Genomic DNA, 16398 nt, shown 5'->3' on the forward strand with positions numbered 1-16398 from the left:
ACAGCCTGTTTAATACATTAAGATGAAAATAAGTTTTTGTACAAATTAATTACGTTTGTCAGTGGCACAGCAGGTAGGTGTCACAGTCACACAGCTCCAGGGAGGTGTAGGTTGTGGGTTCAAGTCCTGCTCCAGGTGACTGTCTGTGAGGAGTGTGGTGTGTTCTCCCTGTGTCTGTGTGGGTTTCCTCCGGGTGACTGTCTGTGAGGAGTGTGGTGTGTTCTCCGTGTCTGCGTGGGTTTCCTCCGGGTGACTGTCTGTGAGGAGTATGGTGTGTTCTCTCTGTGTCTGCGTGGGTTTCCTCTGGGTGTTGAGGTGTCCTCCCATGGTCCAAAAACACATGTTGGTAGGTGAATGGATTGTTTCTGCTTTTAGAGCATAAGCCTAGTGAACTTCAAGATCAGAGGTTGTTCATCTTAAAACCTCATTGTAATCCTGGATTGTCAGCAGCTTGATCCTGAAGAGTTTTTTGTGTTGTTTCTGAAATCGGACAAGCCTCATTTTTCACTGAGGATTTGTTCGAGGGAAATTGTGAGGCTGTGTTGAGAGTAGCTGCTAGGGTCCATTTTTCACATCGTGGCTGGGTGTTTTATGTGTGTCTTTCTGTTGTTGTTTTTTGTTTTAATTTAAAGCAGTCATTGCTGGCCCTGATTTTAAATAAAAGGAACATAGCTAGACCACTTACTGTATCTGTCCTGCAAAGTATTAGGACACTTCATTTCGCAAAACACCTGCGGCGGGGAGAAAATACGATGGGTGATTTTCCAGAGCCATGTGCTGCTACTACACGGACCCATTAAAAAAAGACATGAGGGAATTCAAAGAGGAGCGCTGGGGTCAAACACGTCCCCCGCGTGGGATCTGTTCCACAATTACATCTTTGTAAAATCAGCCAAAAGGCCTTTTATGGTTCCAACACAAGCTTCAGAATGTCACAGCTCTGTCTATGACAATAATCAATAAGGGTGCCGTTAATGAGCGTAATACTATTGACCCGGCCTGATTAGACCAGCTCAGAAAGGTGCATTCTCTTTATTAGAAAAGGACTGACCTCACTCTTCTCACTCTGAGATCAATGGAGGGCTTCAATCTCATTGGACCAGACGTGAATGTGTGAGGGACTGGGTGAGTGTGTGTAACTATCCACTGATGTGAGTGTGTGAGTGACTGGGTGAGTGTGTGATGTCCTGTGATGAACCGATGCCGTGTCCAGAGTGTGTTACTGACTTGTGCCCAGTGAATGAATGAATGTATGGATGAATGAATGAATGGGTGAATGAACTGAAAACTGTGTAAATTACATGTGTAAAACACACATACTGACAAATATGTCGAGTTAAATCTCTACTTAATCAGGACATCTAAGGGATAACAACAAAATAAAACCCTCAAACCTATTTTAACCAGTCTGTGTTTATTTGATCCACAGAACATTAGCTACATTAGCTTTGCGAATCACACAAGGACACTGTCCTTTCCTGTCCACTCACAGCGTAATCAATGCATGGTGTGATAAAGGCCTTTACGGCAGTGATTGATCAGAGTGGACAGAGCCATCCCAGTGGACAGCTGTTCCCAGAGAGTGTAATGAAACACACCGAAGGAACACACTGTGGTGAAGTGTTACACACAGCACACGCGATTGGACATTAATCTTTGAGAAAGTCCTGGCACCCCAGCTTTCTACGCTTTGTTCTTTTAGTGCTACGTCAAACGTCACAACTTCAAAGCTGCTCTTAGATGCGAATATATTATCTTGAGTCAATGCTGCTTTCATGTTTTATTCAGAGATGGTTAACAGTGTCATATACAAAGCTTTGCCCCCACCCCCGTGTATGTCAATGCATGTTTACTCACTGCATTTACCTTAAAATATCTGCCCAAGACTTGATCATCCTACATTTCTTTTGAAATCAATGGTGTTAATAAGGAGTTTGTTGCCTCTTTGCTGCTGTAACAGTCTCCACTCCACTGGGAAGACTTCAGACTAGACGTTGAAACATTTCTGTGAGGATTTGATTGCATCCAGCCACCTTTTTATGGTCAGGTACTAATGTAGAGTGATTAGTTGTGGATCACACAACACATTAGTGTTGGACGGAGCTCCGTTGTAACAGAGAACACGGTTCCACTAAAACACAGCCCAATGCTGGAGGGCTTTATATCCCTCTATCCCACGCATCGTAGACACGTTTGGGCCAAATCTGGGACACGTTTGGCACTTATAGCTCAGGTATGGCACCGGCAGTATGTGCTGTTTGGGCCAAATTTGTTTCACAACACACCTGATGTCTGGCCCATAAAAGATGGACCTGTTGCTGAGTTGAGGCAGCCAGACTCACCCTGACTTTGCGCTGTTATTCAAGACCAAACGTGGGGCATAAGAGAACTGCAGATGTGCCACATTCAGTGCTATGCAGCCTTCCTTATGTGGCCTTTTATTACTGATGTTTCTTGCACTTTAACATTTTCATTAACAAATTCACTCATTATAAGGGGTGCATACAATCATTGGTTTAATGTATATGACATTATTTATTTGCATTATCATATCTTATTATTATAGGACAAGCACTGTAAATAAATACACTGCATATTTTAAACAGATTGCAATGAAAATTGACTGAAGGGATCCTTCAGATGCAGATTTACTGACAATGATAATTGTGTTTGCCAACATTAGCATGTTATCTGATACGCGTGTGTGTATGGGTGTGTGTGTGTGTGTGTGTGTGTGTGTGTGTTAGTAAGTGATATCTGAGATTTGTTGAACACTACGAAACAGGATGAATATCCATTGTTTACTGTGTATCTCAGGTGGGAATGGATATATTTGCATTTCCTAATAGTTCATTAACATATTCCGGGGTATAAACACAGTGGATTTGTATTCATTTGTTTTGTATTTTTAGCAAATAACATTTAGACACCAGATAAACAGCTTTATGTAATGTTTTTTTCAGCATTTTAGTAAAACACGGGTTAAATAAAGGTTGGTTGCAATAAATCTTTGCAGTAAATAAATGAAACACTGCAAAATTTAAAGACGATTCCTGTTTGAATTTTTCTCCCCAATTTATTTACTGCTAATTCCATTGGTTATCTAGGACTCCCTCAATCACCCCACCATCACCAGCCTGGGAGAGTGGGGAGCTCTTACATCTTCCAAGACTAGCATTTTGACTGGCACTTCTTCTTGTGGTTGTCTGCTGATAACACAATGCCACTAGAGCTCAACGCGCTTGGAGGAGAACGCTAACGGTCAGAATCTGTTACGCTAACTGATGCCTGAACTGTATCATCCTGGACTGAATCAGCGAACCCCTGATGATAACAACAACCCTTAGACCCCCGCACAATTCAAAAGCAATACAACTTTATTAAAGGAAATCCCTATCAATACAGTTCTGAGGGCATTACAGGTGAATTAATGCCATGATTGGAAAAGGCCTGAGGTTTTTTTTTACTCTGGGTGCTGAGCTGAGACTTCAGCATGATTTCACAATTTAATTACGGGGCTTTTTTAAAAAAGAAAGAAAGAAAGAAAGAAAAAAAAGGATACAGAGGCACTGAATCACTGAGTTGTGATAAAAATGTTAATTCATTCTATTGTCTGAGATTGAGTGGCAAGGCCATACTGAGCCAGAGTAATTAAATAACAGTTCACACGCACTTTTTCAAATTTAAAACTAATTAGGGATATTTTAAACAATGCTACGGGTCTTTTCACATGAGTCTAACTCCGAGTTTTGAACATAAACACAAACACATTAACATATTACTGCAGTCCTTCACATCATGTCCAAAGCTTACGGACACAACATAACATTTTAGTCAGAACCGGCTCCATTTCCTGACTAATCAGAGCTCTGTCGTCATGGTTACCGCCCAAAATATAGTGTCAGAATCATTAGCATGCATATGAGAATGTGTAATATAATTAGAAAGTAGAGCAAACTGTCATCTTATACCTAGTGGACACATTTAGAAATTTAAATTGTTAAATATTATTCTACTACTAATAGTAGTAGTGTTGCTCTATATATTATTTACATGTTGTAATTCGATTTATTTTAAAAAGGGACATGAGAAATCTGAGAAAATGAGAATGGAGGATAAAGAGAACTGAGCGAAAATGGCTAAAAACCAGAGCCTCTGCTGCTCGCTCCTCACTGCTGTACGCTCGGGGTCAGGGTGAACTGCGAGCGGCTCATTATCATTTAAAGGAACAGGTGCTGACACCAGCCGTTCTGAACAGGGGGAGAATGCTGCTGTGGTGTTTTATGCTTGTAGTATTTTACCATAGCATGGCACTCATGAAAAAACATCTTGAATATGTCACTTTTAAATAACGATTACCAGTCGTTTTAAATTCAAAGTGTAAGTAGGCCTTGAGATGAACGCTGCTGAATAGCTCTGGAGAGAAGAGCTGAGAAATGCAGCTGCTCTCTTCAGTGGTCAGACGACTGGAAGCTTTTTTCTCTGTTGTTGACCTTTATCAGAATAAAGCTTGTGAAATGAGGCATCTGCTGATTGCACTCGGACGTTGTTGCCACAGGTGAATTGCGTCTTTTATTGAAAGAGTTGATAGATCCAGGCTCCGCCTCCACAGCTGCTCCCTCTCCAAACAGCAACAAAACCAAATAACAACAGCCCATTGTGATGGTGTCAATATATAAACAAACTAGCCATGCCAAACACACACACACACACACACACACAAACACACAGATTATTGCACAAATACAAGAGATAATTTATATCTTGTTCAATCAAAATGACCAGTTTCTCTTGGAGAGCAAGAGATACAATGGAGAATTTAGCTTGTGTCTCTTGCTGCTCAGATATGTCTCCTGAGAAGAAGAGCCCAGGAATCTCCTCTGTGTCTCCTCTTGAGCTTCAGTGGAGATCTCAGGAAAGTCTCACTCTGCGCTCAGAGAAATTGCCTTTCAATGCAATTTCTTATGTGGAGGGTTTTAGGAGAGTGACCACAGAGTCTCCTGAGCCATTAATGAGCAACTTTTGAGAAACTAGCATAGGTTTCATAACACATGTAATAGCAGAAAAAAAGATCTTGTGTGTGTGTGTAAACACACTTAAATACTCCCCCAGTCGTGCCTGAGCTCTGTACACTCTTACACACGCACGCCTGAGCGTGTGTGCACTCACGCGCCCACGCAGCACACGCTCGGCGCAGATGCAGCCTGGAGGAGGAGTGGGTGCTGAATCACCACATCCCTCTCCATCTCTCTATCTCTCCTTCCTTTTGCCACGTGACCAGGACTCAGTGCTACACTCGTATCTCCACAGAGAAGCTTGTCAAGGGCAGAGGCTTAAGAACCGAGACATATTTCATTTTCCATCCTCAGCTGGACTGATTCCTAACGACCGGTGAGATTTCAGGCCCTGGATAATATTTAGACTCTTCAGTGGTCCCTTCAAACCATTCCATAAGGGTCTCAAAGGGCCAAGAAGGTCAGGGGGGACATAAATGTGGCACTCACTTACTTTAATTTTACTCTGTCTTTGTAATATTCTCATTTTAATGTCGCTGTAAACCACATCAAAAGAGTAAATAATGTCTGGAAAGAATGTGAAGCATCATATACAATTCACACAAGGAAATATGAGCTATATCGACTGTTTTAAGACATCATTTGTTGCGGTGGGGACACCTTCCAAGGAGAGGACATGGCAGTTTGCACAGAGAGAGTTATGTAAGCGTCCTGTTGGTGCTCTCAGAATGATCCAGAGTCCAAACTGTCAGAGTAAATCAAAGCCTAATCAGAGAGAATCGCCTGGCTGCGGTCAGAGATACGAGCGTGTGGATGTATGTTTATGGAGAAAGGTGAAGCCTGGAGCTGAGCCAGAAGGAAGAGTGAAAAAGGAGGAGTGATGAATGCTGGTGCGGTGACCATTTTCCAGGAAGGATCACGTTCTAGGTTCTTGGCTCAGAGAGACGGCTCTATTGGCTCTAACACCCCGCAGGGCACACTCCTCTGAGGATAAGCATTATGTGCTGCACCTGTTGAGGAGGGCTTTAACAAAGGAAATGTCATGCTAACATTCATTATTAGAGACTCTTAAAAACGGATGATTGCTGCTACTTTAAGTTAGACACAGCTTGACCCTCCGGAGCTGCTGCATACGAGCCAACGTCCTCGTAGCCAATGCTAAGAGTTTGCTAGAAGGGTTTAGATCAACTTTTTTTATGTAATGTAATGTAAAATGTTCAAAGGTGTGCTCTGGCTTCTTGAAACATCTTGAGTAACAGGCCATGAATATGGATCTTCACTTGATCACAATGGAGATTAAGAAAAAGCACAATCTAACCTCGATCAATCTCTGCAAAAGCTCTGCCATCCCCTCAAGTCGTACAAAATCAATGACGCTAAAGTAAAACACAGTTGGCAGTGTTTACTTAGACAGAACATTCCCTGGCCCTCCTCAGAAGACTGGTACTAAAATATTCATGCACACACAGACAGGTGTAATGTCCCCGGCCCGGTCTCGGCTTCTGCTTTATTGCTGTGTGAAGCTTGGCATTAATGAGTCATCCTCATTCGGACCAACGTTCATCAGGTGACCCTCGTTCAAGAAGCTTTGTTGACACACGACAATGAGTTAGGCCTTAATTACAGCACAGTTACCAGATCCAAAGACATCTTTTCAATTATCCTCTTTCTCCAGACCAGTCCTGGCCTTCTGAGATTGACACGGCCTTGGAAAACAAGCCGCAATCTCTCCTCCCACCTTTTCAGCAGCTATCAGCCCTGCATTTTAACCTTTCATCACTCCAGAGACACTATCACGTTCACGCCACAGCATCCATTCCACAACAATGGCCATCTCATTTGTGTTCAGCGCATCATGCTGAGAGGCTTCCCATTTATTGCAGCTTTCTCAGAGCTCATTTGCAGAGAGGACCACCGAGCAGATGGAAATCCCACCCTGTGTATGTTATGAGAAATCACAGTAAAAATACCTGCGTGCTCGTTTCAGAGAGAAGGGGCTGAATAGAGAAGAAAGGGCAAAGCGAATGTCAAGAAAACGTCATTTGATTTGCAGGATGTTGCCGGCGAAATCATCGAGAGAGGCAGCGTGAATCCACGGTCAGATCAGACACAAGGAAATTTCACCTGGTGAGAGAGTCCAGTCACGGGAATGGGAAAAGACACAGGGACGAGAGGAAGCAACCGACGTCTGGTAGCAATCGATTTCTCTTCAACACCAGGTTTATCTTTGGGAAACTTTGATCCAAAGATTTGCTGAAGTCGAAAGTGTGGACCATTAGCGAGTGGCGGTTTCCTATTTCTGAAGCAAAGCACTGAGCACCAGCTCCTCGGGCTGACAACGTTGCTCCGGAAACACAGCGACCCTAAACAGGATGAAGCACTTATAGAAGATGAATGAATGAATGAGCTACACATTACCTCTAAACCTACCATATATCAGAATCCTGCTAGAAAAGCCTGCAAAGAGCAGCTAACTGCAAAACCAGCATTTGTTTTGATTTTGGATTCTGGTACATGTTGCACATATTGCCTTTTGCCATAAACTGAATACTGTTATCTACATTTGAGCTCAAACGCATTGCAACAATTAGCTTCAATGCACTCAGTAGATATCTAGATACATAGATAGATACATGCAGCTCATAGACTGGTTATTAAAATGAAAGTTGGAACCCCATGATTAAAGTCACATTTGCAAAATATTAGAGATATAGGAGATTTAAAGTTATATTAAAGTGCTTTTTCTCTTCATAATTCTCTATTAAACATAAACCTTAAGACTACTGTTACATCTTTAAAAGATGCAGCTTCTTTTACTATGTAAATTACCTCAGGCACCTGGCTAGTATATCACTCACTCACTCACTCACTCATGTTTAGCAGCCTTACATTTATCCACCAGGGGGTGCCATTAAAACAGTTTTTCATGAAAACAAGAGAAACTCATGAGAAATGCCAAAGACACAGTTACTCCAGGAAAAAGTCAAATTTTGACACTTGACTAACCAGTCGTGCTGAGGCTCGTCGATGACCAGGAGCAGCTTGAACTTCTTGGGGGTCTGCGCCGGACTCTGGTCCATGAGTCCGGCAGAAGCGGCAGTCTGCTTGACCACATTGGTGATGGAGCTGAAGAAGCCTGAGCCGGAGGACTGGGCAGGTTGAGGACGGCGATCTGGAGCCGGGGAAGCACTCGGGGATTTAGGTGCGGAGGCAGGACTTTGGGCAGTGTTTGGACCAGAGGCAGGAACTGAGGCAGAGGCTTGGGAGGCAGCTGTTTGGGAGGCAGCTGTGGGAGGAGGAGGTGGAGGAGGGTCAGGCCTCTGGAGGTCTGTCATGTAGCCATTTGGGAGGTTGGCGATGAAGCTGCTGTCGGAGAGGCGGCGCCGGAGGAAGTTCATGGTGGCAGCTGATGAAGGTGGTGAAGGTTAAACCTGGAGAGGCTTGAAAGGCTTGCAGGAAGGTGCTTGTCTCGATGACCTTGCAGCTGGAAGGGCTTGCGATCTGGATGTCTCTCCTATAGCACGCAAAACCTTGGTTATCCCTGGTTGTCAAAGCCTTGGTGTGCTGCTTGTTGTTGATGCTGCTTTTCCTGGTTCTCTCCTCTCCTCTCTCCTCTCTCTCTTTCTCGCTCTCCTTCCGCCTGTGCTCTGACAGCTTGAAAGCCAAGCAGAGATGCTCATACTCTGCCTCAGCTTCCTCTCTCTCTCTCTCTCTCTCTCTCTCTCTCACACACACACACACACACACACACACACACACTCTCTCTCTCTCTCTCTCCCACTCACATGCACAAACATACTCACTGTGCCCCTCCCCCTCCTGCTCTCCTACATCACGAGCTACGTCGTACTGTGTCGTACTGCAGTTGGCAATAGGGGTTTCCAGTGAATATACATATAAGGTCTGGGGGGGCTACCCTGGTCTAAATCGGCTTCCCCATTCACTTCTCAGGGTGACCTCCAGAACCAGGACTCAGAGACTCAAAACAGCTCATTGGCTCAGTGTTGGATTAATGGGCCCACAGAGAGAGGAGGTACACTTCAGCCTGGGGGTCTCAAGGGTCTCTCTCTCTCTCTCTCTATATATATATATATATATATATATATATATATATGGGTCTCTGGCTCCTCCTTAGCTCTGATTCATCTCCATGTCATTGATCCCCAGTGCAGAGACAACCATGCCTCAGTACAACAGCTGATTAATGACTCTAAAAGGCTCACGTTGCGTCATCTCAACACAAACAGGGCCTGTGTGAAATAAAGGAGGCACGTGTCTGTTCCCTAATTACAGTTATTTGAGAGGACAGAACAGCAGCAGAAGTGTTGTGTAGCATAATATGGGCACAAATAATGCTCCAATCAATATGACATTCTCAAACCGACCCTGACATTAAAGTAAAGATTTTACTAAGTGTACTTTCCATAATGTCATATTTCAGCTTAGACCTTAATGACATTTGCTCAAGCTAATTTCGGCTGGGTTCCCTATGGGATTGCTATGCTAGCGATTTTAGACAGTTTAATGTTGTAAAGGGCATAGCAGTTTCACCTGAAGCTGGTAATAGACCTGTATTTTATTTCCATTTTTGAGCCCTGTCATTGAGCAGGCTTTTAAATTTAGATGGAATATAGTTAACATAACGCTACAGCTATAGGAATTGTTGCCTAAGCGTGTGGCTAAAGACGCTAATTTCAGGTACCAAACATGTCCTGGTTGATCTACAATATATCAGTTAGTGTAAAGAGGTGGGGTGGGGGCTGAAACTGTCACATATCAATCACATTTTAATCTTTGTGATTCTCCTGCATTGACAATCAGCAACATTACTGGTTTAAAATAATCAACCAAAACTAGCATTTAGCGTGAGCTAATGCTGCTAAGCTAACAAAATATCATATTTTGGTTCAATAAAAGATTTCTGGTACTCATCATTTTGACCTGCTTTCTTGGGAGAATTGTGACTGGATTCTGTTCTAAAAAATGTTTGTTTTTGTTGAGCGCGTGCGGGGTAGAAATGAGAGTTGATAATTTATGGAAACTGTGATAAACACAGCATCACCATGTCATTGAGAGAGAGTTGACGCTGGAGGTGAGTGTTCAGTCGGGAGGAAAACCCGTCGTGAGTCACAGCTGGAGCCGTGTGGACATGCTAAGCTCATCCTGCCCTCAATTTTTCATGGCAGGGCAAAAATAGCACAACTACACAACACACACACACACACATTCTCTCTCTCTCTCTCTGTATCTCTTTCTCTATCTCTCTCACACACATATTCAAAGACCTCGCATCTGTGGCGTATAGTCATGTTTAGGTTTAATATATTCACCAAAAAGCAAGCTGTGCTGTAGCTGTATGCTAAAGTAGCATCTAGCTGTTTGTTAAATCAAACTGAATCAGGTGTTTTACTGGTAAAGCAACATGTTATGGACATATTACATTTATTCCACTAAAGAAACTAAGCTTCAATTGAATTACGCTGATGGGAATCCTAATCAATTTCAGAGCCCACAGGCCAGGATTAATCAGTTAGTTGAAATTCAAGGCGTTGCTATTACTCCTTTGAAATATGATGAGATATGACTCTACAACTGATAGCAGTCTTTGGTGGTAAACGTCAAAGCCAGTGAAAAATGACACATTGATCAAGCGCAACAGATTTACCATAAGGAAACTTAAATCACATTATAAATTAAGGGTTTGGCTCCAAAATCATTGTGTTATTTGTATCAATACACCAACACCGGCAACTCCCAAAGGTTATTTTCAATTTAAAGGCACTATTATAAGCACTGAAAGCTATTATTAATTATATACAGTGTGTTATAAACATTTGTACAGAGCACAGTTGTGGCCATTGTGAGAGGAGACTGCAGCTCCATTTAAATTTCTGCTTAAGTGTTCTCTAAAGATTTCTGATGCAGATCATTAGGTTTTAACTTGCCTTTGTTGTAAATTAAAGGGTTAGGTACCGGAACCCTTCAGTTTGCAAGTGAAGGAAGTAAAGGCTTAACTTTAAAGCTTCAATCAACAGCTCTAGACACAGCCTTTAACAAAGCAGAGAGTGATTGGTTACGATGATTGTATACTGCATGTACATGATCATGTATTGGGTAGGCCTCTGACCTATAGCTTCATCTCGGAAAGGCTGTTTAACCTTTACTGATGTTGAACAGCATATTTTTGAACTTCTGCTAACACAGCATCACAAGAACTCAACACATTTGGAGGAGAACCCTAAATGATCTCTGTGTAATATCAGTTAAATTAATGCTGAGTTAATTAATGCTAATGCTAATGCTTAATGTTAAACCAGACACACAACAAGAACAAGACTGTGGTGTATTTTAGCCACCGTTACCTAAATATCAGGCATATTTTATGATGCTAGATAAGATGCTAAACAGGAGGGTAAAACAGGCATGAACCCATAATGCTCACACCTACTTTATTAAATTTTTTTATCCCTGTGATGTGAAAAAACCTCCAAATCCACTCTGGACGGCACCCAGAACATTACACATTTAAACCTGGCAGTAGTCTGTCCGCAGGCACACAGCCATTTACTAAATAAGCTACTGAACCACACGCAGTGACAGAGATCAGAACTCAGCTCGCTGCACTAAAGAGCATCACAAAGATTTCCACCAGGAGCTTGTCCAGAATCTCATTTTGAAAAAGGAAATGAAGGGGATTAATCAGAGGTTTGTTCCACTTTGTTGCAGTTACAGCTTCTAATCTTCTGGGAAGGCTTCACACCAAATGTTGGAACATTTCTCTGTGTTGGCAGTCGCACACAAGGGCATAAGTGAGGTCAGGTGGTAGTTATAGATCACAAACATCACTTAAAGTCATCCCGAAAGTGCTGAACAGAAGTCTACTGCTGCACTGCCCAGAGCTGGACTGCTTCATAGTTCTCCCACCTGCACTTTGCATTGAGCGTGATGACCTAAGGTTCATGTACAGCTGAAATCAATTATAATAATTAGTGGACAAAAGCATTTGGAAAATATTGCAGTTCTTTTTTTTATTATTATTGTGGTTCTTAATATATATATTTTTAAATTATTAATTAAAAGAAATACCCCACCCCCACCCCAACACTTACATAACGTTGGTTCATGGACATGGTTCTTTTCTCCTTGACCTGGGTCCATTAATGCAGGCTTCAGGCAAATACAAACAAGACGGTTTCCCAATGCATTTCTATACCAAACAGATCCTGAATTATTGATGCAGACCAATATAACACCAATCACCTACACTACTTATACACAATATGTCCAAAAGTTTTTAGACACCTCTTATTATATGTGAATTTAGACCCTGTAAAGTGCTCCCATTGTATAATCTCTGTAGAAAAGCATTAGCAGCTGTGGATGCGCGTAAATGGCATTCACTGCACCCAATGCCAAGTGTGGGCTAGAGGGGTATATAAAGCCCCACAGCTTTAAACTGTGGAGAACAGAAAATGTGTTGTTTGTAGTGAAGGTGCTCCATCCAGTGCCTTTGGGATGCGCTGTGATCCAAAAAACAATTGGCTAGCATCAGGACCTAATATTACTAAATTACTAATGCTCTCATGTGGCTTGATGCTGCCAAATCCTCACAGAAATGTTCTAATATCTAGTTCAAAGACTTTCTAAAGAGAATAGGCTTTTACTGAAGTAAAAAGGGAATGAGGTTCCACTTGATACTCTGTATTTCAGGAAAAACGCTGGATGAACAGGTAATCACAAACTTTATAATGTATGTATTTATGTATTCGCACGTTACTCAAAAAGAAATGTGTCTCTGCTTCGGCAGGAGGTTGGAATGTGTTGTTTCTCAGTGTGAGGTGTGACTCTGTTTGAACGCTCCTCTAAAGGAGGAGGCTACTTTAAACAGAGAATAAAGCTGGAATAAGCTGAGGCTGTATCACCATGGCAACAGCCTCTAAAGTGTGAGTGCTTCTCACACACATTGTGGAGGTGATGAAGACGTGTAGATTTGGCTCAGAGGAGTCTCACTATCTCTCCTCTGAGCTCAGCTATCAGTGGTCCAGAGAACAATGACCCATCAGAGGAAATAAGAAAATATCAAATCATAAGAAAGCTTGGCGTTAGTCATCGGCACGTCAGTGTTTCTGTTACCGACAAACGAAAAGCTCCTTCTCCAAATGTCAAGTGCGATATTAAAGTTATTATGCTGGGTATTTTGGCTCTTGGTCCATGTTCAGTTTTTGGGCCCTGAGAAATTTCAAAAATATATTAGAATATAATAAACAGTGCTAGAGATGTCACAATATTTGTTTCCGATACCAATAACGATACCGAAGCCTTAAAGGCGACATTCAGGAAATTAATTAAAAACATAATAATTTTTAAAGAACCTGCTGGTGTCCTCAAAATGCTGGATTTGCCACTCAGCCTCACTCATTGTGTTAGGGATGATGTACTTGAGAGGCATGGTGGCCTTGTATGTGGTGTTGCTGCCACACAACTCCTGTGTCCTTGGTTTTGGGCGGTGTGCTCTCCCTGTGTCTGCATGGGTTTACTCTGGGTGCTCCTATTTTCCCTCACAGTACAAAATCACGCCAGTCATGCTGGCTATTAAAAAGTGCACAAGACTGATTTGTTTGAAATTCCTATTTAGTGGTGATTTGAAAACAAGACTATTGCACACTACTACATCGAATATTTAGACACTAATAACAGTCAGATTATTTGTGCAACAGTGTTCTCAACTTCATTCATTCATTATTTGCAACTGCTTATCCAGCTCAGGGTGGGTCCAGAGCCTACCTGGAATCACTGGGCGCAAGGTGGGAATACTCCCTGGAGGGGGCACCAGTCCTTCAAAGGGCAACACAGACACACACACACATTCACTCACACACCTACGGACACTTTTGAGTCGCCAATCCACCTACCAATGTGTGTTTTTGGACTGTGGGAGGAAACTGGAAATCCACACAAACACAGGGAGAACACACCGCACTCCTCACAGACAGTCACTCGGAGGAAACCTATACACACACAGGGAGAACACACCAAACTCCTCACAGACAGTGACCTGGAGGAAACCCACGCAGACACAAGGAGAACACACCACACTCCTCACAGACAGTCACCCAGAGGAAACCTATACACACACAGGGAGAACACACCAAACTCCTCACAGACAGTGACCTGGAGGAAACCCACGCAGACACAGAGAGAACACACCACACTCCTCACAGACAGTCACCCGGAGAAAACCCACGCAGACACCGGGAGAACACACCACACTCCTCACAGACAGTCACCCGGAAGAAACCCACGCAGACACAGAGAGAACACACCACACTCCTCACAGACAGTCACCCGGAGAAAACCCACACAGACACAGAGAGAACACACCACACTCCTCACAGACAGTCACCCGGAGCGGGAACTGAACCCACAACCTCCAGGTCCCTGGAGCTGTGTGACTGCAACACCTACCTGCAGCGCCACCGTGCCATTCTTGTTCTCAGCTTATAACTCACAATATAAGTACAATAATATGGCACCAGTTACATGTGCACATCCCAAATCTCCTCATATTTAATGAACACACAAACAAAGTGAGCAGCTCCATAACACCATGACAAAAAAAAGTCTGGAAATTAGCATGTAAACATGTTCTCTAATCGTTCAGATTCAGATAGTCCACTACAATTTTACGCATTGCTGATTACAATCATTAGGTTCAAAACCCTTCACTTTACTCCAACTCTTCCACTCTGTTATGACAGAGAATTTTAAATGAAGTGGAATCAGACGAGTTAGAAGCTCTAACATTCTGAAAAAAAAAGCAAAATTAAAACATTTTCTCTAATTACTCATGCACATTTACATAAATAACTACAATTGATATATTTGATATTCTCAAGTCATTTCCTCAGTGTGACTGGGTGTGTTAGGTTCAGATACCTGCCATAGTATTTTATGGAGAATGAAAAAGCTTTACTGCCCTCAAAAGGTTGAAACAATCCTGTACGTGTTGTCAGAGTCAAAGGTCTAGAATCAGTGTTTCCAGGTAAAAAAAATAAAAAATAAAAAATACTAAATATGTACCAGGTAAAACCTTTTCATTTCATATAAAATATTAAGGGCAAGGTTAAAACTAGTTATGTTAAATATGACATCAGCACAAGTGCATTCTGTACCTGATAAAACCTGGCTGCTGTCTGGGGCTTTGATTCACAAATAGAAAACAAAGTAATTAACTTAAGAGCTGAACTACTTGTGGACTGAGACCAAAAATAGGCATCTCAACTCTCTCTCTTTCTCTTTCTCTTTCTCTTTCACACACACACACACACACACACACAAATCTGGTTTACTGAGCTGTTAATGCATGTCTAATAATGTCCCTTAATGTGAGAGCAAATTATTTGTAATGCTTAAAATGCTGATGGAAAGCAAACACACGGATCAACTGACCCAAATTAATTATTGGGATTTTATCAGTTTTCTGCCAACACTGGAATGGCTTCTTGTACATCTCTAACAAAAACAAAGCTTTTTAACCTGCAGTTTGCAATAATATGTGTATAATTCTCTGTTAATATTCTGGGAGAAGATACGATTGTGGTATAAGATTATAACAAGATTGAATGAAACAAAGTAGATTAATTCAAATAAACTGCATTTATAAGCATAATATACTTTTTAAGGGTGAAGGGTTCATATAGCACTGCGCTCATATTGCCTTACCATTATTATTTTATCATTTTTAATGTGAAACGCCACTTAGGACTACAAATCATGTCTTCTTAAATATTGCATTTAAGCTTCGTGTTTTAATTTTCCGTTCCACCTTAAATGGTGCAGAGTACCAACAATATTTAAGGTGGAACGGACAAATCTAATAAGGAGCTGTCGAATATAAAGCAGGCTCCATACTGACACGAAGTCTGACAAGAGACAAAAGAACACAAACGAGTTTACCCCACGACTTACATTATTTCCCTTATTAAAAACGTCTGAAAATCGAAAAAAAAGGAGTTCACGACACTCCACAAAACAAACGACACCATTAAATTAAGGTCAACGGCTTCTATCCACTTGGAACCCTTTTCATTTGAAACAATTAATGCTGAAATGATGTTAATGAACATCTGAAAAAAAAGACTATAAAATGGTACATTAGTCTTGAATATTAACGTGTGTGACCCCTTTAAGAAAGACGACTCTTACGTCAGCGAGGGAACGATTGATTCAGTTCACTGAGCCGATCGTTTATAATGGTTCATTTCAACGATTTGAACGTCCAACTCATTGATGATACGGTTAATTCTATATATGTAATAAGGCAAAATATACTTCACAATAACACAATGTTCATTTTAATAAAACATAAAACGTAATTGATTAG

General features: G+C 41.8%; 1 protein-coding gene across 1 annotated transcript in view; it reads right to left on the reverse strand.

The window, feature by feature from the left end:
* The window catches only part of syn2b (synapsin IIb), an 80546-nt gene extending 71824 nt beyond the window's left edge, over positions 1-8722 (reverse strand). The window contains exon 1 of the mRNA XM_066670334.1: positions 8022-8722. Coding sequence (XP_066526431.1) covers positions 8022-8413 — 392 coding nt within the window. The 5' untranslated portion in view covers positions 8414-8722. The remainder of the gene's footprint in view (positions 1-8021) is intronic.
* Positions 8723-16398: the final 7676 nt, after the last annotated feature.

The sequence above is a fragment of the Hoplias malabaricus genome, chromosome 5 (assembly GCF_029633855.1).
Source record: "Hoplias malabaricus isolate fHopMal1 chromosome 5, fHopMal1.hap1, whole genome shotgun sequence".
Lineage (NCBI taxonomy): Eukaryota > Metazoa > Chordata > Actinopteri > Characiformes > Erythrinidae > Hoplias > Hoplias malabaricus.